Source organism: Archocentrus centrarchus, chromosome 12, assembly GCF_007364275.1.
Source record: "Archocentrus centrarchus isolate MPI-CPG fArcCen1 chromosome 12, fArcCen1, whole genome shotgun sequence".
NCBI lineage: Eukaryota > Metazoa > Chordata > Actinopteri > Cichliformes > Cichlidae > Archocentrus > Archocentrus centrarchus.
Window position 1 is genome coordinate 3037784 of NC_044357.1, and position 21754 is coordinate 3059537.

Consider the following 21754-nt stretch of genomic DNA (forward strand, 5'->3'; position numbering starts at 1 on the left):
GGATTATCAACTTTTTAAAATCACAATTATTGGCATCTGTATCGTTCTTAAATATCCGAATGGTCAACTTACATTACCTGGAACCTGGAAAAATGCTGGCCCGTGCTTGTGGAAGTTTTTTTTTTCTTCATTAACACTAGCAGTTTCTTCATTTCCAGTCTTTGTGCCAAACAAACAGACTGTAGTTCATGAATGATATGAGTGGTATTGATTTTCTCATCTAACTCTCAAAAACACAAAGAAGCATATTGACAGAAAATATTTTTTTAAAAAAACAACACTGCAAATTATTACATGCATACGCTGCCAAACCTTCCTCTCACAGCACAACTGGAGGATCACAACAGTGGAGTTTTTTTGGCAGATGGAAGCAGACTGACACAACAGACATGAAAAGGCACCTATACAGACATATAAACCTGCTGAGCCTGCACAGGAACTATGAATCATACTACACTAGTGTAAAACCATAACAGACCCTGTTTGTTACAAAATGACTTACGTCTGCATCACAGTGCTCAAACATCCCAGTGCGGAAACAAGTATATTTTGTTTGAGAGATGATTTACAGTTTATACAATCTTAGGTAAATACTTGTCTTCAGTCAAAAGGCAAAGTGATCAAATGTAAACACAGGCCATTAAATTAATATTAAAATCATTTGTGAACACCATCGAGCAACAGCTTCCCACCTCTTCTTTTTCTAAAGGCAGTGACATAAGGGGTCAAAGTTCTCCCCTCTCCTCCAGTTTTTTGAAAAGGGCCAGGCTGCGGAGATGGGTCTGCCTTTCCCCGTCCTTCCACAGAATCAGCAGGTGGTCTGCCGAGCATGTGACCAAACCTTTCTCCTTGAAGTTCACGAACATCTGAAATGAGTCCAAAGACATTACCATCGCACTAATATTACATAATTATAAAGAAGAAGTTTAGTTTAAGCTTCATGTACCTGGACTGCTCCTGAGTGTCCAATCAGATCTCCCGTCAATTCCAGCATCCTGATGTTGGGGATGTCAATAACCTTCTTTGAAGGAGGGCCGGACTGTTTGTTTGAACGGCCAAAACTCCACATCCCAAAGAACCCTGTTCATATAGACAGACTATTTCAGCATACCTAAGGACTAACTCATATTTATAAATTGATTATAGATGACAAACTGTAAAGTTGTACTTGTTGCAGATGATGTTGCTGTTGAAAATATATGCAGGTAACCATAATGGAGAGGAGGTGATGTGTTTATTTGCCAGCAGACTGATATACAGTACCAGTCAATAACTTGCACACACTCACCCATTCATATGAATGGATAGTGTGTGCAAACTTTACCAGAATGGAAAAAATAGATCGCAAAAGACCACGTAACTGATGATAAACAAATAATAGGGCTTTGACGATGATTAGCAACTGTTGTAGACTGTTTTCTCCAGAATCAGCATCATCAAGGCTGCTGAGAGGATCCCCAGCACCCAGCTCCCCAGACTAGAGGTCATATACAGGACCAGGTCACAGCCATAATCAGGACGCATCCTGGACACTGGCTCTTCACCCCCCTACTTTCTGGGAGGCGCTACAGGACACTGTACACCCGAACTCAAGACTGAAAAACAGCTTCTGCCACAGAGCTGTCACACTGCTGACCACTGACCATATAAAACCCAACAGACACACATCCACTGCGCCACTTTACCACATTGCGTAAATAGACCATTTATTTGCTATTCACACTGCCTCTGTAAATATCAGGTCCTTATTTATTTTAATTAAATATTTTATTTCTATCATATTAATTATTACATCTGCACCCGGAGGACAGCTCCAACAAAATTTCATTGTACTGCGCGATGACAAAGATATCGTATTTTATGTTGGACTATCACAGACAGCATGCCCACACACACGTACACACCAAAGTTTACACCACATAAAAAATGTAGCCTGTCTGGCCAGCATTACAGCACCTCCACCCCCACACCAAGACACAGCTACACACACATTCCAGGCAAGTAATTCTCCTCAGTCTTCAAAGTTTGAGTCATACTTAAGTATGTAAGAGATCATGGAGAACGTAATCTACTTTCAGTAATGTGTCTCTGTGTCTGTGTGTACATGTGTGTCACCTGAAGAAGCTGGTTCAGCCGGCAAAGGCAAGTCTTGGATCTCCCACATCCTCACACTGCCGTCCTCAGAGCAGGACATCAGCTCACTGAAACAGAGACAGTGACACACACACACACACACACATACACATACACACACACACACACACACATACACAGACTGTTTGTGTAGTAATCTGATTAAAGATTTAATAGTTCATAACTGTCCGAAAAAAAAAAAAAAAAAAACTATTTAAATCAGTGAAAGACAAGACAGGTATATAAGACGTACGGCCTTTCCTCTATTGAAGCATTTATCTGTTGCACTGCCTCACAGCCCACATTTGGTATTTAAGGGAATTAACTTAAATAACCACTTTTGTTTGGGGTTCTGAATGATATACTGTAGAAGAGTCAGAGCACTTCTGTTAAGTAAAGTAATTCTGATGAAATGCTCTGTTCTTTTAAATTTGAGGAACTGTACATGATGACTCACTCCCCACATATTTATCATGTGATCGGTGGTTGTTTCTGTCTTGTGTTCTAGACATCAATTCATTAATATTTATGTCATTATAAATAATGGCATCATGTCTGTTTAGGAAACATTTATAAACAGACATGTATTTCCCAGTGGAGAAGGCACAGTAGCCAAGATGGCCACAAAATTCAGTCAATGAGGGTCCAACATAAAGCAATAAATAAAGAGACATGCAGAGACAGCAGGAATGCAGTACTGGTGGCTCAGCTACATGAGAGCTGCCTCGTCAAATAAAATTATTTTTTTCTAAAGCTGATATGAGCAGCTGCAGTCAAAACCTCTGCAGGTAAAACGCCATTAGGAGCCCTTTATCAAAACACCTGTTCAACCACTTTAGAAGAAAAGCTACATTTTCAACTCCTCCCACCCACACAGCAAGAAAGTTTATGATTGTACGACTGCTCGTTTAATTTTTCATAATATTTAAATACAGAAGATTTCTTGTTAAACTTTCTAGAGGCCCCGTCTGTCATGGCGATACCTGCAGCTACTACTTATTTTGGAGATTTAGATTATTAAATGAAATCTAAAACTATTAATGAATTATTAAGACAAAAGTATATTAAGCTAACTATATATAAACAAAATAATAAAGTCCTGTTCTAATGAGCCCAGGGGCAAGCGAAAAAATTTGACTGGTGGTCAATACTGAAGTAAACAAATTAACTCAAAATTTTGACCTGTTTACCCAAGTGAGACTGTTTTTACTTGTGTGGCTAAACTTTATTACCATTGCAGTACTGACCTGCTTAACTGACAGGCATAACCAGAACTACTGCCATGACTATTCATGGGCAAAATTCCTGATTCTGCCAGAGGTTTCTTCCTGTTAAAAGGAAGTTTTTCCTTCCCACTGTCACCAAGTGTTTGTCTTTTGACTGTTGGTTTTTCTCTGTATTATTGTAGGGTCTTTACCCACAATACAAAGCGCCTTGAGGCGACTGTTGTGATTTGGTGCTATATAAATAAAATTCAATTCAATTCAATTGAAATTGTTTGACAATCTCAATGAACAGACAACTGACATTTGTTCCGTTATTTATTGTAACACCTAATGTATTCAAGTAACCTGCCCACGCTACAGCTTCTATTGATTTCTGGTTGGCTTGTTCAGTTTTCCTTTAAGGAAATATTTTGCCCATCTACGTTTTAGACGGTAGAAAGAAGAATTGTTAATAAAGCTGTACGATCCTACCTGTCAGACAGCAGCATGGTGTGTAACACATTAGAATCATGGGCAACCTTCCTGTAGGCCACCACGCTTTTGGTCTGAACACTGTAGACGTAGAGGCCACTGCCCACAGCTGCGAGGATGAGCTACAAAACACGCAAGCAAAGGTTTTATTTTGAATGACAGTATTCCCGTGACACACACCCATCCTGTCCTCTTCTGTTCTCACCTTTCCATTGGTGGTCAGATGCTGGATGGACATCTCGCTGGGTTTAGGAGCAGCCATTCGTATTTCAGTCTGAGTGCAGGCTTGTGACTCCTCCCAGAGAATGTGCACATAGGCCAGGATGGTCCACTCAATCGCATCCCATAAGATCAATTCGCCCGCATGGGAGCCGCTGGCGAAAACCCTGTCTGAAGAACCCAAGAGGAAATCACGTGAGTCCAAGAGTACAAACACAGACAGTATAAAACATGGACATACTGTAGCTTCCATCAGAAAGATGCAATCTATCTGAAGGCACCAAGTGACGATAGCTACGGTTGCAAACAGACTTCCAGTCCTATAGAAGTCTATAGGAAACCAGCTTTCTGACTTGACCTCTGTAAACACTTCTCTGACGGTCTCAGTTGCTCATTCTGGGCCATATTGAATAAAAAAAAGTTGTAAAGCTTGGACATACAGGCCCAGTTTCCCACACAGGGATTATGTCTAATCCTGGACTAAATAATTTTTCCTATTGTGGTCTTCATTGACTTTTTCCTTTTAGTTTAGGACCATGCTTAAGCCATGACTGGGAAACCGTCTGACTCTGTTTCAAAAAGGAGGATTATCTGTGGTCCACTAATAGGCCTAAGACTGGTGATTGGCAAGTCATTAGCCAATAAGCAAGCGGTTTTACAGTCAGACCCACACCTCCTCATCACACTTGCTTTTTGTTTGCTTTTTAAACCAAGATGGCAACAACAAAAATGCTTATCTTGAGGCTCAGAAATTGAACTTCATAAGACAACGGATGTCACAGCAGCTACGTCCACCTTTTATGCAGTCTATGGGTACAATGCACAATCTTTTTGTATCTCAAAAATCAAAGTCATGCTGAGTTTCAGCAAGCCTTCGGGGTTTAGACTGACCATTGATGTTAATAAGAGCTCGGATCTGATCCTGGTGGTCGGACAGGCAGCGGATCTCAGCCACTGACACAGACGAATCAGGAGAAACTGTCAAGCTGTAAATCACTGCAAAGGGGGAAAAAAAAATTAAACAATGCACCTTTAATCTATTCTGATCCACACCATATTTTATCATCTTACTTATTTTTTTATCCATGGCAGCTGCTATGTAGTTCTTCGGCAGTTCGATCAAAGCAGTAATTCCTTCAACGTGTCAAAACACAAAAACACCGATCAGTTTATGTGCAAACAGCAGCGTCAGGGGTCAGCGCAGTTAGAACAACAATAAAAATGGGGTTTTTGTGACAGCCATGTTTTCTTACCGGTGTCACTGCGGCTGGGTCTCTGGCACTGCAGCTGAAAGTCTCTGCTCCACACACACAGTTCTTCCCCACCAGAGAGCCACACACACAGTCGCTCGAGCACCAGCAAACACTGAGAGAGAGAGAGAGAGAGAGAGAGAGAGAGAGAGAGAGAGAGAGCCGTTATCTGGATCAGCACAAGAAATACCGTTTCTGATTCTGATATGCACGTGAACACCAATGTAGCACCCCCACAAATGCACAAACTGCCAGTGAAGAAAAGAAATCAAAAGTAATTAGCCTATAGCTGCTGCAATTAACCCCAATCTGTGACCAAGAGGAGGCAATTACTGTTTTCTAACTGGCATAAGAACCTGTAGCGCCAAACATTTAATTAGTAAGTTTCATATCTTGACAACACTTAATTACATCGAGTCAGATGACTGGAATACCCAAGAAAATCTAATATAATTGAAAAATTCACTGTATGTCTTCTATATTAAATTTTACCATTAAAATAAGTGATTATGTGTTCTTCTGTCGTGTATACAGTAAGGTCCATAAGTGTTTGGACACTAGCACAGTTTTTATTTTATAGGATTTCAAAGGTGTCTTGTTACCTTTACAGAAGAATGAAGATCTGAAATGGTCTGAACCCGGTTGCCTGTATCAGGGTCCCACAGCTGACAGACAGGATTAAGGAGAATCAAGCCTGAATCACAAAGGCACAAATTACACACGAAACACTCGCTGCGTATTCGTCTGTATTGTTTCAGGATACGCTGAGACTTCGGTCTGAGGAGGCGGTGATGAGCGAGGTGTGCGATGTGACTTCATTTTTACAGGTGATGGTGGTTATGGCTGTTATCTGCTGGGAATGGCCCCTCAGCTCCAGTAGCCTCTCCCCAGTCTACCAATCACACCAAAAAAAAGCAATTAGCAATTAGTCCCACTGTGGTGTGTGCAATTTCATATGTTACAGGGGGAAAAAAATAACTGACAGCATATTACCTCTATATTCCACACCAAAACAAGGCCATCATCCCCTGCTGAGGCACATCTGGGTAACAGGACGAGAAAGGTGAGAGTTATTTCTCAAATATAAACTCCTATGTCACACTGACCCCTCGGCTGAGACTTGCACTTTGGCAGGATTCAGCGTTAGCAGGTTGACTAGTCAAACACAGAGACAAACTATTCCCGTGAGGAATCATTTCCCGCAGGTTCATCTCCACCTGAGAAATGCTGGAAAAAAAAAAAAAACATCTGTCCTGGAGCTTATCACGTTAACTTGCCTTCTGACCCTGAACCATCCAAACTGCCTGTTTCCAAAATCAACAGACAGGATGAACGGATAAAACAGCGAAAATGAGAAGAGAGGAACTGTTGAGGATACATTTTCAGACTTCAAAAGCAATCTGGAGAGAATTTTCTGGCCTTTGCCCCCGACTGTGAACCTGTGTGCAGAGAGGACGAGACCCAAAGGAGGGGGTTATTACTGGAGGAGACCAGGCGTAAAGCACCCCCCCCCACCTCCTGACACACACACACACACTTAGGTCGGTTATAAATCCCAATCTGAGCACTTATGCAGGCCCACTCTACCATTTCAGTGTGTAGCATGTTTCCACAGAGCAGCTCAAGGAGGAGAGCAGGTGCAAACCTTTATATATATATGTGTGTGTATGGACAGTATTAAAAGGCTTTGGTTATACTGTACCACGCACACACACATACACACACACAATCACATAGTGGTGATGATTGGGCTCCTGTCATGCTCTGTAAGTTTGTTGTAGGTGAGGATCTCCTGTCAATCATAGCGGGATAGAGGCCAGCCAAGGGTAGAGAGGAGAGAGGTTATAGAGGGAAAGAGGGATAAGAGAGGGCAGGAGAGGCGAGAGGGAGGGTTGAGGGTTGGGGAGGGGGTTGCGGTCGGCTTACCTGAAGTCATCAATCTGCACCAGAAATCGAACAATGTCAAAATGTCCTTTCAGCACCTGCAGCTCAGTGAAGCAGTTTTTGGGTTGTTCCTCTCCAATGCACAACACAGGGCTTTTCTGCAGACACAAGAAGGAAAACAGTGAGAGAAACAGGTCGCAGTGCCGTAGACTGAACTGAGGCTGAGAGAAGGCTGAGAGTCAGGAGCATGGGCAGAAAGAAGTGGAAAACTAATTAGTACTTCTAAACATGTATACTTAAGGAATGTATACTTGACATTTATATTTTTTTGCTACTTTACACATCTATTCCACTAGATTTCACCAAAAAATGAGAGCCTCAGACGCATTCTGATTTACACAAATATAATGCTCTGTTAAAGATTATATCTAAATATATTCACATCCAGTTTTTTCTTGAGGCTTAAAAAAAATGGGATTTCAGAAACCAACGAATGACATCACAGTAACTATGTTCATCTTTTAAACTCTTATGATATGGAAGTACTTTGCATTTTTATCCTGAAATACATTAACATGTTTTATGGCACAGCTGGCAACAGGGTATATTTCATAAGCTAAAATATGTGCAATCGCTAGCGTTATATAAATGTTTAAACTAATGTAATGAGGGCTCCTCAGCGACCATTTTGGTCTGTGTCCTGCCAACACAATATAAGCATGTAGTGTTTATGGTGTGCCACCTTACTACTACTAAATTTCTGGTATTGTGACATCCTTACTTTGAGACTTAAGTCAGAATAACATTTTTGAGAACTGTTTCTAATAACAAGAAAATTATTTGTCTTTTAGAACAAACACTTAAAAACATATGAACTTCATTTACACTTCATTGGGTATACTTGTTCAACAACTTGTTAAAGCAAATATCAAATAAACCAATGACAAGCCAGTAATTCAGTGCATAAAGACGACCTGCTGAAGCTCAAACCGAGTATGAGAATTGTGAAGAAAGCTGATTTAAGTTTGAATGTGGTGCCATTGTTGGTACCATACAGGGTGGTCTGAGTATTTCAGAAACTGCTGATCTACTGGGATGTTCCTGAACAGCCATCTCTAGGGTTTACAGAGGATGGACGGAAAAAGAGAAAATATCCAGTGAGCGGCAGCTCTCTGGGTGAAAATGCCTTGTTGCTGTCAGAGATCAGAAGAGAATGGCCAGCCTGCTTTGAGCTGAAAGGAAGGTAATAGCAAATCAAATAACCACTCATTACAACCAAGGATAGAGAAGAGCAGACAACAGACTGAACCTTGAAGCAGGCAGGCTACAGCAGCAAAAGGCACCTCAAGCGCCTTGAGGTGACAGTTTGTTGCGATTTGGCACTATATAAATAAAATTTAATTGAATTAAATAGAAGACCACACCGGATGCCATTCTTGTCAGGTAAGAACAGGAAACTGGGGGCTTGAATTTGCATGAGCTCAACAGAAGATTGGAAAAATGTTGACTGGTCTGATGAGTCTTGATTTCTGCTGCAACACGTTGATGGTAGGGTCAAATCTGGAGTAAAAACATTAAAGTGTGGATCCATCCTGCCTTCTATCATTGGCTCAGGGTGGTTCTGATATTATGATGTGGGGGATATTTTCTTGGCACACTTTGGGTCCCTTTACAACCAAACTGAGCATCATTTAAATGTCACAGTAAGGAGTGTTGATCCTGACCATGTCCATTCCTTCACAGTGTGGCCACCTTCTGATAGCTGCTTCCATCAGGGTAATGTGCCATGTCACAAAGCTCAAATCATCTCAAACTGGTTTCTTAACATGACAATGAGCTCCTGTACTTAAATGGCCTCCACAGTCACCAGATCTCAATCCAGCAGAGCACCTTCAGGATGTGGTGGAACAGAGAGTTGCATTGTGGATGTGCAGCTAACAAATCTGGAGGCAAAAGGAGGTCCAACCCAGTACTAGCTAGCTGTAACTGACCAGTGACTGTATATGCCTAAATTTGGTGGATATTTATATCATATACTAAGAAGGCTTCCTGAACATGGACGTAGGTGGAATAGCTAACAATCTGCTTTGCAGTACATGAGGCTTTGGGAGAGTGGAGGGGCGTGTATGGGCCAAAATTACACCATACTTCCATAACTTTACAGAAGGTAAATGATAAAATTATTAGTTGCAGTAACCAGGCGAGACTTGTTGCAAACAGGAACTCTTGGAGGACAGCTGCTACACCGTCTACAATAAAAAAATTATATATATATATATATATATATATATATATATATATATATATATATATATATATATATCCATCCTCTGTGGTGAAGTAGCTCGCTTACCTCCGCTGAACTCTGAGCTTCCCGACCACCAAGAATCCACCGGAGCATGGCGTAATGTTTCAGCAACTAACTAACGCCAGCAGGTCAAACAGAGTAGAGACAGTTTATCCAGACACTTCTCTGGTCATGAACCCAAATGTGAAAGCACAATAAAGCAGCCAGCTAACGTTACAGGCTCTGGACGTTAGGTCGTCAGCTGGACACAGAAACACCCTCTCGCCTGTTTCGCTGTAGCTCGTTGTGAGGAGACGTCGGCAGGTTACGCTTCGGTTTGTTGGCCAGATAATTTAGCCAAAGCTGAGAAATGTCACGCCAGTACTACAGTTTTCAAGCTACATGCTTCGAAGGTGTTCAGTCACGACACGACCACAACAAACCGCTCATGTGACTCACAGTACGGAAGCTTTTCATGGACACGATTCGTTTAAGTCGCGTAATAACTGGGAAGTGTATGTGAGACTGTTGAGCCAAACATTTTAGTGATTTCATGGATTTGGGAAAATTAAACACAACATCTGCTTATGGAATATTTTATATATTTCTGGGTTTTCCTTAAATAATAAGACCAGGCCTATTTAAAAACTGATAAAATGCCCTCTGAAGTTGCTTTACTTGTGTGTTTTAATTATTGTTTATTATTTATTGTCTCATTAATGAATACAGAACGTATGATTATAGCAATAGTGGTTAAAAAATATAGCCCAGGGTCTAGTAAAACACACACATTTGTCAAAACAAATGCTTGTTTTTATTTTCCTCAGCTTTATCTGTGTAATACAAGCTTTTCAGCATGATACATTAAACCTTAAAATATAATAATAATAACAATGATAATGATGATGACATTACAAAGTTCTTTAAAACCATTGGACCTGTGTAAACTAATAATAATAATAATAATAATACAGTTTTTGTTGTTGTTTTTTGCTAAAAAATAAAAAATAAAAATTCTCAGGCAGGGATTTCCATCTCTGACAGGAGATTAAATCTTTTTTGTTGTTGCTGGTCACACCAAACCTCTATTGCTCTCAGTGCACTTTTGATCCCAGCAGAGAAATAGTGTTAGTGAAATAAAACCAAGGCTGCGGTATGTGGTACAAAGGGCAGCCCTGAAGCTCAAACATTCAAGAGTACCAAAACATTTGTCAAGTGAAGTCAGGTCTTCAAATGGGCGTCATTCATCTTCTTACAACTAGATGGCAGTGTGTAACAATAGCACGAGATCAGGAGAAGACTCAAAGCTCTATTAGTGAAAGGAAATCAAAATATTTTTGCCAGTTGTTTCTTTTTGTATTAAAAGAAATTAATACATAATTTCTTTTTTTATTCTCTTGGATCAGTTCAGCATTTTCTGCCCACAGTTTTCTTGCTCCCTGTTATTTTTTTTTCTTCCCTTCATCAACTTCTCCAATAATGCTGACCTTTTTTTCATCCAAACCTTCTTCCTCAGCTTTACAATCTCCTTCTCTCAGTGTATTCCATGTTAACACACACACACACACACACACACACACACACACCCCAAGCTGAGTCTGCTCCTGCTCCCCCAATTGAGACGACATGCAGTGTAGGGCCTGTGACCTTCATGGTGGCTCAGATCTGTGGCTGGCACTGATTTCTGATTTAGTGTCGATCCGCTGCGCTTGTCAGGGGCTGCGAGGTGCTTTCCATGCGGTAATAGAAAAGCTCAAGGGCAGCTACAGAAAGGAGGAGGGTTAGGGCAAGGGATCGGTTGAGGTGGAGTGAATGGGTTTTAGATGTAAGAATGTTTGTTTTACTATAGTATCTGTTAGATATCTGAGTGGACGGGTCAGATATATAGATTCCAGAGGACTGTTTTGAGTCAATAAATAATTATTAGAAAAGTTGTGAATCGTGATCCAGTTACTGGGAGTCTGCAGGCACACTGAGATTCAGCTCTCAGCCACAGCAGCGCTTGAAGCCAAAGCCTTTTTCATCTTTATTCATGTATTATGTATTTATGCTGTCATGTATTTTTTATATATAATTTTAGCATATTAGCATGCTGATATTTGCTATTAATTAACACAAAATACAAAATATAGCAAAGCCTGATGGAAATATCAAAATGTGCAGGTATGTGGGCAACCTTAGAGTACTGAACAAATAGATTCCCCTGACGATGGTACTGGGCAGTCAAATAAATTTGAAGAGCTTGCATTTCATCTGAAGAGGTGCATAAATGTATGTGTCTAAAACTTTAACCATTGCTTGTCAAGATCAACAGGCAGCCTCTGAATGAATGAATCAAAAGCTAAATTGAGAGTATCAGACATGACAGTTCTTAAAATGGCCACTTGAGGCTGCCTCCAAAAGGGAGTTAATTCCACAGAACCCAGTGTAAATATGCCCAACTTTACTGTAAAAATATTCACGTTCACAGCATAGTACAAAAATGGCTTCTGTTGCTAATTTTGCATTTCGTGCCAATAGTAGAGTGGGTGAATTTTATATTTCAACCCTTTTAAATTGAATTAAGGCCTAAAGTCATTAAGGGTGTGGCTATTTTGAGTGACAGGTGGGTGCCTCAGCCTGTTCAGTATTCAGTCCTAAGGATTAGGATGTTTGCTTTTTTGTGTGGGAACCATGGAAGTCAATAATGTTTTATTTTTTATTTTTTTATTTTTTTATTTTTTTGGCTATCCATCTGGTAGATGTTGAGATACTTTAAGAATAAATTGTGCTAGATGAAAAGTCAGAGAATGAGAAAAGTCACTGTGTGGCCGTGCTGCTACCATTTGTTAAAGTACTTCAGACAGAGATGTGACTATCTGACTAGATATTTGAAAAATACGACTGATAGAGAGAACAGAAGGTAAAGAACAGAATCGGGAGCACAGTGGGAAGAAATGGGGAAAAGAGGGTTTGGTGAATGCAGTTGCCTCGGATGAGGTGTCAAATATGACCAATGGCAGAAATCATCTAAAAGCTGAAGTCATGATGTGATCGCCACTGAAAGACCAGCAGAGTTGGGTGTGAAAGAAAAAAACTATGCCTGCTGCCTCTGCCCCCTCTACAGTGCCTGACCCACCCATCTCCAGCCTGTAAAGAAAACAAATGGTTATGATGATGGAAAAGGAATTAAGTTGTAATTTAACAAAGGACCAACAACAGTATTCAATAACAGACTCGCTCCCTTGCTGTTCAGAGGGGTCTTGTAGAGAGAGATAGGCTCATTCCTGACCAACACACTTCACTGTCCCTCTTCATCAGGCTTTCACTGTGTTCTGCTTTATCTGCTGAGGGCCCTGCCTCCACTTAGACCTGAGCACACAGGGCAGCACCTTGTTCACAGCTCACAGTTAATGATAATAATAATAATAATAATCCTTTATTTGTGTAGCAAAACATAGTTACAGGATGCTTTGCAGAGCACAATAAACAAAAAGCTCACAAGCAAAATTCAAACACATTTAAAGCAACAGCAATAATATCACTCTAATGAATGGATTTCTACTTACCCAAACAGTTTGAGGTGCTCAGACTTATGTACAATCGCTCCATAAAAAATCTTTGAAATTATTTTGATTTTAAAAATGTCTGCATAGCAGGCTGTATACAAACATGTAGCCTGCATGACACTGCCCACTGGTTTCTGTAGTTCTGGTTTGTTGCCTGGACCTGAGGATTCTTTAGCCTGGAGCTGCCGCCATCCTTATTTTGTTTGTTTGTTTAGTTTTTTTAATCGACTGTGATGGGATAGATCTGACTGAGAAACTGACAACACTGTATTCTCATGTAACCACTTGCAACCACATGTAACCACAGCAAGTTAACGAAGGTAACCTTTATCATCTATTTCAATCTAAATGGGACTATAATTACCTAAATACTATCATGCTGTATCAAGTAAGACATAAAACAAGTGAGACCATAAACTCATTAGAAAATTGTTTATTGCATCATATATTCAAAGAGAAGTATGTTAATTTTCTTATGGACTTATGTACAATTGGACTTCATTTTGAAACCAGAGGTGTCGCCCCCTGTAGGCTATTAGAAAGAGGGGATGTTTGCGTCACTTTACAGACCTGGAGGCTACTTCCATCTTTATGCTACAGACACATTTGGGAAAGCAGTGGATGTGCAATTTGTTGCCTTTGAAATGGTTGCTTTGAAGACAGGGATCAGGTCTCCAACCGCTTGCAATCAGTTACTAGCTTCAAACTGACTTTGGTGCATAAAATAGTGACATGATGGAGTCAGTCTGCTATCAGTCTATCAGTTTGCAATTGAATGAGGTCATACATGCAATCTGATTAGTGATAATATGGCAAATAACAGTGATAAACAGGTGAAAATCGTAAATCTGTTGCCATCTGCTGCAAATCTGCTGCTGTCTACAGACACATTAAACAGAAACTCACATTGAGTACTTATATTCAGAGTCCTCCCATAGCCTCAAAGATGTGAAATAGAAATTCAGAAATTCCTCCACAAATTGTGATTGAGGGCAGTTTAACTGCGAATTGGCATAGGCACTTATAAACCTTGCTGTTATACAAATATAACCAGAATGCAACCAGCTGAAACCCCCCCATTGCACAAACAAACAATTTGCATTCGTAGGCGTAAACTGACTCGGACTGCTTGCAACAACCTGGCAATCTGCATTTATAAACTGGATGGCAGTTATTTGCAAACCTTTGCCAATCTGTATGAGAGTGATTGCAGTCAGTCTGAGTTGGACTGCAATTGTTTGGAGACAGGTTGCCTCTGTCATGGCCGGGGAGGAAACAGGCGAGGAATGGCTGACACGAAGGACTCCAGAAGTCAGCGTAACTTAAAAGGGATTTATTTAAGCAGGGGTCCATAGTCTGGTCGCGTCGTTCTGTCATGGCCGGGGAGGAAACGGACGAGGAAGGACTCACATGAAGGACTCCAGAAGCAAACATAACTAAAAAGGGGATTTATTTCAACGGGGAAACACAAATACAAAAACCTTGGAAGGGAGTCACAGGGAGACGAAGGGCAGGCACAGGGAACACAGGAACATGCGGGCACAAAACATCAACGACGCAACCGAGAACAAAACAAAACTGAGGGCTTAAGTACACACTGGGTAATCAGGGCAAGAGGAAACAGCAGGGAACAACAGGTGAGGCAAATGAAACTAATTACACAGGGGAAGCAAAGCTGAACACAAAGCACAGAAAAACCAGACTGTCAAAATAAACAGGAAGTGACAAACCAAGGAACATACTGACTAAACACGGGGAACAGGCACAGACTCAGGACAGAGACGCAGACATATCACAACACTAGGAAATAAACTAACACAAAACGCTGGGCCAACGGCCCAGGACATGACAGCCTCCTACCAAGCAACTAGTGCAATCACCTTGTGATCAAAAGTGGTCGCCCGGAGGTTGAGTGTGTTGCACAGTCAACCACAAAATGACCAGTTGGTCTTCGCAACTGCTTGCAATCAGTTGCTGAATGCAGATTCAGGGCAATCACCAGGCAACCACTGATTTTTTTTCTTGTCATAAAGAGGATCCTAATCTATTTTTACTCTAGACTCACTGAGCTGTCATATACATTCAGCGGTGTGCACAGAGCCTTTTATCATGAATTTTACTTCAGGCAGGGTTTAGGCCTTTGTGTAAGATGTTTCCAGGCTGATAGTAAGATCTTTACAGTGAAGGTTTTCACAGTGAAACAAAAAAAACAGAATTATTTGTAACTATTAACATTCTTCTGTTCCATATTAACAGCAATCTCTGAACCAGTTTCAGACGTCTGGGTCTATTTTTATGCGCGCTGACATAATTTAAAACGCACAGACCGGACTGTCAGCACTTTCTGTTCATTGTTTGTTATCCTGCACTGATCCTTTAAACTTGTAGTTGCCATTTACACCTAATTAAAACAAAAACAGGATGTGCACTTGATTGGAATCTATATGGCAGGTAATGGTGGTCTGATGCTGTCCAGGGAGGAGGAATGTATTTGAGCATCTGTCATTTTGATTTGTCACGTGAGCATGACTGTAATTGCTGTGTTTCAGTCATCATGGGTTAATTATCAGCCTTGACCTACAGTATTACATACACACAGATTATACATGAGGGTGGAAAGATTATTTTTACACAGCACCAAAACTTGGGAGACATTACACCATTACAATATAAAGCTGCCAGTTCTCCTTTATTCTGTATTATCTGTATTATCTTCCTCTCTGTCTAACTGATCATCACTGTCTCAGTCTCTCACCCCTCCTTCCCCTTCTTTCCCTCCCTCTCTCCCTCTCTCCCTCATTTGGTGACCCACTAATGTTCTGTTCATTTTCTCTTATGAATAGATAATGGACAAAAATCAAATCTCTTCATTTGCATGTAATACAATTAAGACCTTTTCAAACAAAGACAAATGGAGGGAGCAGCGAGATGTCAGTCAGCCTCGTCAGTGAGTGAGCAAAGACAGCGTCGGCGAACCTCCCCATTTTAACGAAAATTAATAAAACCTTCAAATGGAATTTTCTCGCCGCCATCTGGAATAACAATCACCAAGACACTACGAGACTCTGCCTGTCAAATAAAATTAAAGCTCCCATGAATTTGGATTCATAACATAGATGTGAAGCCACCAATGTATCTGCGCCCCTTAAAACCAGGAGGAGAAGAGTTTTGCGACGTGTGGCCTGAACTGACCTCAGAGATAAATTTCTTTTGCTCTGTAGCTTATTTTAGGAGATATATTGCAACATAATTTACACTGCTTTTTAAATTTTGGTCACTTGGTTTTAAAGGTAGATAGTGTCAGCTCCATATCTGCTAGCACTATAACTGATAAATGTAAACTTCAAAGGGGACCTCTTGCGGTTTTCCATATTTGATTGCTCATATTAAACACAGTTTCTTATAATGAGGTGGTCGTATGTGCAAGTAATACAGATTGTTGTTGTTTTCTTGGTGAACCTGATGTGACCATATTAGGACAAAAGGGCTGGAGTGCTAAGTTGTCAGTTCATGCTAGTAAGCTTGGTTAGCAAGCAGGACACAGATAATCTGCTAATTAGTGTTAAGTAACAGACTAACAGAAGCACAAACACTTGGCAGTCATCACCAGACACAGCAAACCACTTATTTCATCATTCCATTCAAAATGCCTCAACAGAAATCAACAATGCGAGCATGGTCCAAGTGACTCTAATTAGCCAAGTCTCGCAGACACTGATTAGTATCAGCAGCTCAACCTGAAAGCCAACTTGTCTCCAGTCACAGTGGAACTCAGACTGATTGCAACCACTCTCGCACAGGTTGATAAAGGTTTGCAAATAATTGCAGTCTAATTTATAAATGCAGAGATTCCCAACACATTGCAGTCAGTCTGAGTCACTCTGCATTGATGAGAGCAACTCATCTGCAACATGTCTCTTTGCAATAGGGCCTTGACTCAGCTGGTTGTATTCTAGTTATGTTTCTATCTAAAAACAATACAGCAACTGACTGCAAGTGATCACCTGGTCCCCATCTTCAAGGCAACCATTTCAAAGGCAGCGAATGTTCATTGTACACGGTCACAATAATTTTGTTCATGTTACAGTGTCCAGCCACTGTTTTCTCTAGTGTGACTGTAGCATTTTGGAGCTGGCCTCTAGCTGTTAGCACAGTAACTCCACCCACCTGTGGCTCTAACCTTCTGTTTATCGGGGCAGCCAATCAGAAGAAAGTTGGCTTAAAGGGAGAGGAGTTGAAACAGCTTGTTTCAGTTGGACCAAAAATGGATGAGTTTTTCTGACCTCATTAGGATCCATTTATATTATGGTTACTACTCTCATGGCTATTGTTTAACTTAGATTAGCTTAGCATAGGTAGCAGGGGGGAAAAAGTATGTTTGAGCACATCTGAAGTTTAATAAACTATATTGCCATAAGTATTTGATCATCTGCCTTCACACACATATGAACTTGAGTGACATCCCATTCTTAATCCATAGGGTTTAATATGATGTTGTTCCACCCTTTGCAGCTATAACAGCTTCAACTCTTCTGGGAAGGCTTTCCACAAGGTTTAGGAGTGTTTATGGGAATTATTGACCATTCTTCCAGAAGTGCATTTGAGAGGTCAGACACTGATGCTGGACTAGAAGGCCTGGCTCACAGTCTCCGCTCTAATTCATCTCAAAGGTGTTCTGTCAAGTTGAGCTCAGGACTCTGTGCAGGCCAGTCAAGTTCTTCCCCACCAAACTCCCTCATCCATGTCTTTATGGAGCTGCTTTTTGTGCAGTCATGTTGGAACAGGAAGAGGCCATCCCCATACTGTTTTCGTCCAAAATGTCTTGGCATGCTGAAGCATTAGGAGTTCCTTTCACTGGAAAACAACCCCACACCTCCACTAAATTTTACATTTGGCACAATGTAGTCAGACAAGTACCGTTCTCCTGGCAACCACCAAACCCAGACTCTTCCATTGGATTGCCAGACGGAGAAGCATGATTCATCACTCCAGAGAACACATCTTCACTGACCTGATCTGAGTCCAGTGACGGCATGCTTTACACCACTGCATCCAACGCTTTGCATTGTGCTTGTTGATGTAAGGCTGCAGCTGCAGCTGCTCGGCCATGGAAACCCATTCCATGAAGCTCTCTGCACACTGTTCTTGAGCTAATCTGAAGGCCACATGAAGATTGGAGGTCTACAGCGATTGACTCTGCAGAAAGTTGGGGACCTCTGTGCACCGTGCACCTCAGTATCTGCTGAGCCCACTCTGTGATTTTACGTGGCCTACCACTTCATGGCTGAGTTGCTGTCATTCCCAATCACTTCCACTCTTTTATAATACCACTAACAGTTGACTGTGGAATATTTGGTAGTGCAGACATTTCATGGCTAAACTTGTCGTACAGGTGGCATCCTATCATGGTACCACGCTGAAATTCACTGGGCTCCTGAGAGCGACCCGTTCTTTCACTAATGTTTGTAGAAGCCGTCTGCATGCCTAGGTGCTTGATTTTATACACTTGTGGCTGTGAAAGTGACTGGAACACCTGAATTCAATGATTTGGATGGCTGAGTGGATACTTTTGCCAATATATCGTATTTGTACCTAATTTTATTTTATTTTGTACCTTTGGTGGTCTGTAGAAAACCTTTAGTAACAACATTATATTACTTGTTTGCTTTCAAGAAGCTTCCAAGAGATTCAGACAGAGACATAAAAACTACTGATTAAGCTTTATTGGTACTGATAGGCTGATTTCTACTATTGGATGTTAGCTGTTTCCCTCTGTTTTCATTGCTGTAAATTGACAGGTTAGTATGAAAGTTGTATTGAACTTCTAATCATCATATCATAATTATCAGAATGTCAAACTACTAATTATGTAAACATAATTACAAAAATGTGAACATTTGTGTGTAACACTTCTGATTTGTAATTGCTTTTTAGTATTTGTACATGTCATTCTGACATCCCCTTCTTATGCAAAAATATAAACATATGTGAAGAAACAAAATTACCACACATGCACACTTGACCTGACTCCTTCTCTCTCTCTCTCTCTCACACACGCGCACACACACACACACACACACACACACACACACACACACACACACACACACACACACACACACACACACAGAGGAAAATTAATGAGCTCTCATTCATAATCCAGGATAGAGAGAGCCATATTCACCCTTGGATGGTTTATTGACTGATTTCATTTATTTGTGTGGAATGAATAGGAGGTAAACATTGGCTCGCGCTCGCATTTTCTGCGACACACTGGCTGAACAGCATTCTGGGAGAAATGATCCCACCAACAGCAGGGTCACTGATTGGCTACCTCGTCAGTGTGTGACAAATTACCCAATGAGAAACAGGTTACCCATTTCCACAAACTAATTAACCTGGCTGATAGTGAAACAAATTATTACATTTATGTAATATTATTTCACATCTGTCGCTAGACTGCAAAAATCTTTATCCCGAGGGTTCACAAATGAAAGCCAAAATCTATGACATGGATTTATATCAAAATGAAAAGATTCACAATAATTTATAGAACAGTACCTGCTGCCTAATTAAGCAGCAGTATTCTACAAATAACTTAGAACATTTCTGTGAAAATGGGTACACGTTAAAGCAAGTGGAGGTTTAATCATTGATGATTATACAATCAAATACACACAAGGGTTTTCTTCACGGGTTAATCATCCCACCAGGCGTCACAAGCCTTCTATGAACTGTAATATCCTGTAGATGATAATCTGCTATATTCTGTTTTATATTTCTAGACGATTACACAAGTATTCAGCTAAAGGACAGTGGTGTAAAACTTCACATTTTCATTGCAATATGCTGTATACAGTTAGCCTGTAATTAACGGTAATTGGCAATCATTTGGCCTACTCACTTTTTTCTTCATGTTCTGCATGATCATAATATATACTCAGATCCAGGCTTATATAGCAAAAATAATAATAAAAAAATTAAATTAAATTGAGAGAGTAAAAAAGCTCATTCAAGGCAATAGATTTGGAGCATTACTGGCAGAGTCAGTGGAGGGATACTTGGATTTGTATGGCAGCATACATTTGACACTCAGTGTCACCAGTAGGCTTAGGTTGTGTGTTGTTGTTTCTACTGTATATTCATTTTAGAATCAGTTGCCTACTATTTCTACAGTATTAAAGTTCAACGCTAATCAAAGACTTTGATCCTACATGACCCTGCTTTATCTGTTAAATTTTAATTCAGTCACCTTTATGTTATTGTTAACACCCTTGTAAGGCTGTTCATGTGTAAACAATATATACAGGGGGGATAATAATGAGCCATTTTCTGTAAATCCTAAGTTCGTGTACAGGAAACGTTCTGTATGCATCACTGCGTCATTTTAATCTGATGTCTAAGTCATCATCTGTGGCAATCCTAGCCCTAAGCCTAAATGTAATCCTAATCAATCATAATGTGTCATTTTTGTTTTTATTGTATTGTTCTTCCCAGTTTTGACAATGGGGGAACAAAGAAAATAATAGTTCTAACTCACACATCAAAATGTAGCTGGCATTTCACAGTATGGAAAATACTGAGGAGTTTTCAGAGTAACTGTGACGCAGTAAAACAAACACAGTTCATCTTTTCTCCAAGTACCTGAGGGACTTGTGACATGAGGTCATCCATACTCCTCATTTAAAAGTGAATGGATACCTTGGAACTCTTCTTTCCTCTGTTACCAAAATGCTGACCAAAACAACTTGTCTAATCTAAACATGCAGTTGTATCAGATACTCACAGGCAGGCGCTCACAGTTGAGAAATCTACGGTTACTTCTCTTATAATGATGGCAGCTTTAAATGAAATGGATTAATTCTCTCATTAGACTGCTTAAAAGGCGTCTTCCACTGCACTTTACACTGACTTCGTTTGGAGATTTGCAGCTTCATCAGCAAACGTTGTGTCACCAAGGTTGTCTTGATTAAAATCTAAACTGAAACAAAGGGGTTCAAACAACAAGGAAGTGTGTGGTGTTCATCCTTTGCCTTTGGGATCTGTATACCCAACACATACAGCTAAACCCAAAGGTCCAGATTTAATAACTATGCTCTATTTGAAGATTCCTTTTCAGGGATGGCATAGAAGTGCAACGGTTAGGGCTGTCACCTCACAGCAAGAATGTCCTGGGTTCAAATCTATGGGCTGTCTGGGGCCTTTGTGTGTGGAGTTTGCATGTTCTCCCTGTGCCTGTGTGGGTTTTCTCTGAGTACTTTGGCTTCCTCCAACAGTACAGGGATATACATGCCAGTTTAATTGGTGAGTCTAAGTTGGCTGTAGGTATAAATGTAGTGGAGCTTTCAGGTGTGTTTGTGTGTGTGTAGTGAGCATAAATGATTGTCTGTCTGTCTGTCTGTCTGTCTGTCTGCCTGTGTTAGCCCTGTGAAAAATTGGTGACCTGTCCAGGGTCCTCAACCAATAACAGCTACTGTAGGTTCCAGACCCCTACAACCCTGAAATGGATGGATGGATGGATGGATTAAAAAGGAAAGATAATAATTATAATGAAAGAATAAGAGGCTTTGCCTGAACTTGGTTGACCAGTGCCTGTTGGTGACTCTGCACTGGCACGCACAAGAGAAGCTCTCAAACCAACCAAGAAACACTGACTTCAGTTGCCAGCTGCGAGCAAAATCGCTTTCATATTGTTTGGGTTTTTTTCTAACCGTAGCCATTTCCTGCAATAGCCAG

At 40.6% G+C, this 21754-nt stretch overlaps 1 protein-coding gene across 1 annotated transcript; it reads right to left on the bottom strand.

Annotated features, from left to right (window-relative positions):
* Nucleotides 1-248: 248 nt before the first annotated feature.
* wdr41 (WD repeat domain 41) lies at nt 249-9944 on the bottom strand. Its single transcript, XM_030742820.1, has 13 exons — nt 9537-9944; nt 7226-7341; nt 6293-6341; nt 6063-6191; nt 5902-5964; nt 5303-5414; nt 5121-5183; nt 4941-5045; nt 4036-4220; nt 3831-3952; nt 2116-2201; nt 947-1080; nt 249-866 (listed from the first exon to the last, which is right to left on the bottom strand). The coding sequence occupies exons 1-13, from the start codon at nt 9582-9584 to the stop codon at nt 726-728; spliced, it is 1353 nt and encodes a 450-aa protein (XP_030598680.1). The 5' UTR covers nt 9585-9944; the 3' UTR covers nt 249-725.
* Between the last annotated feature and the right edge of the window lie 11810 nt (nt 9945-21754).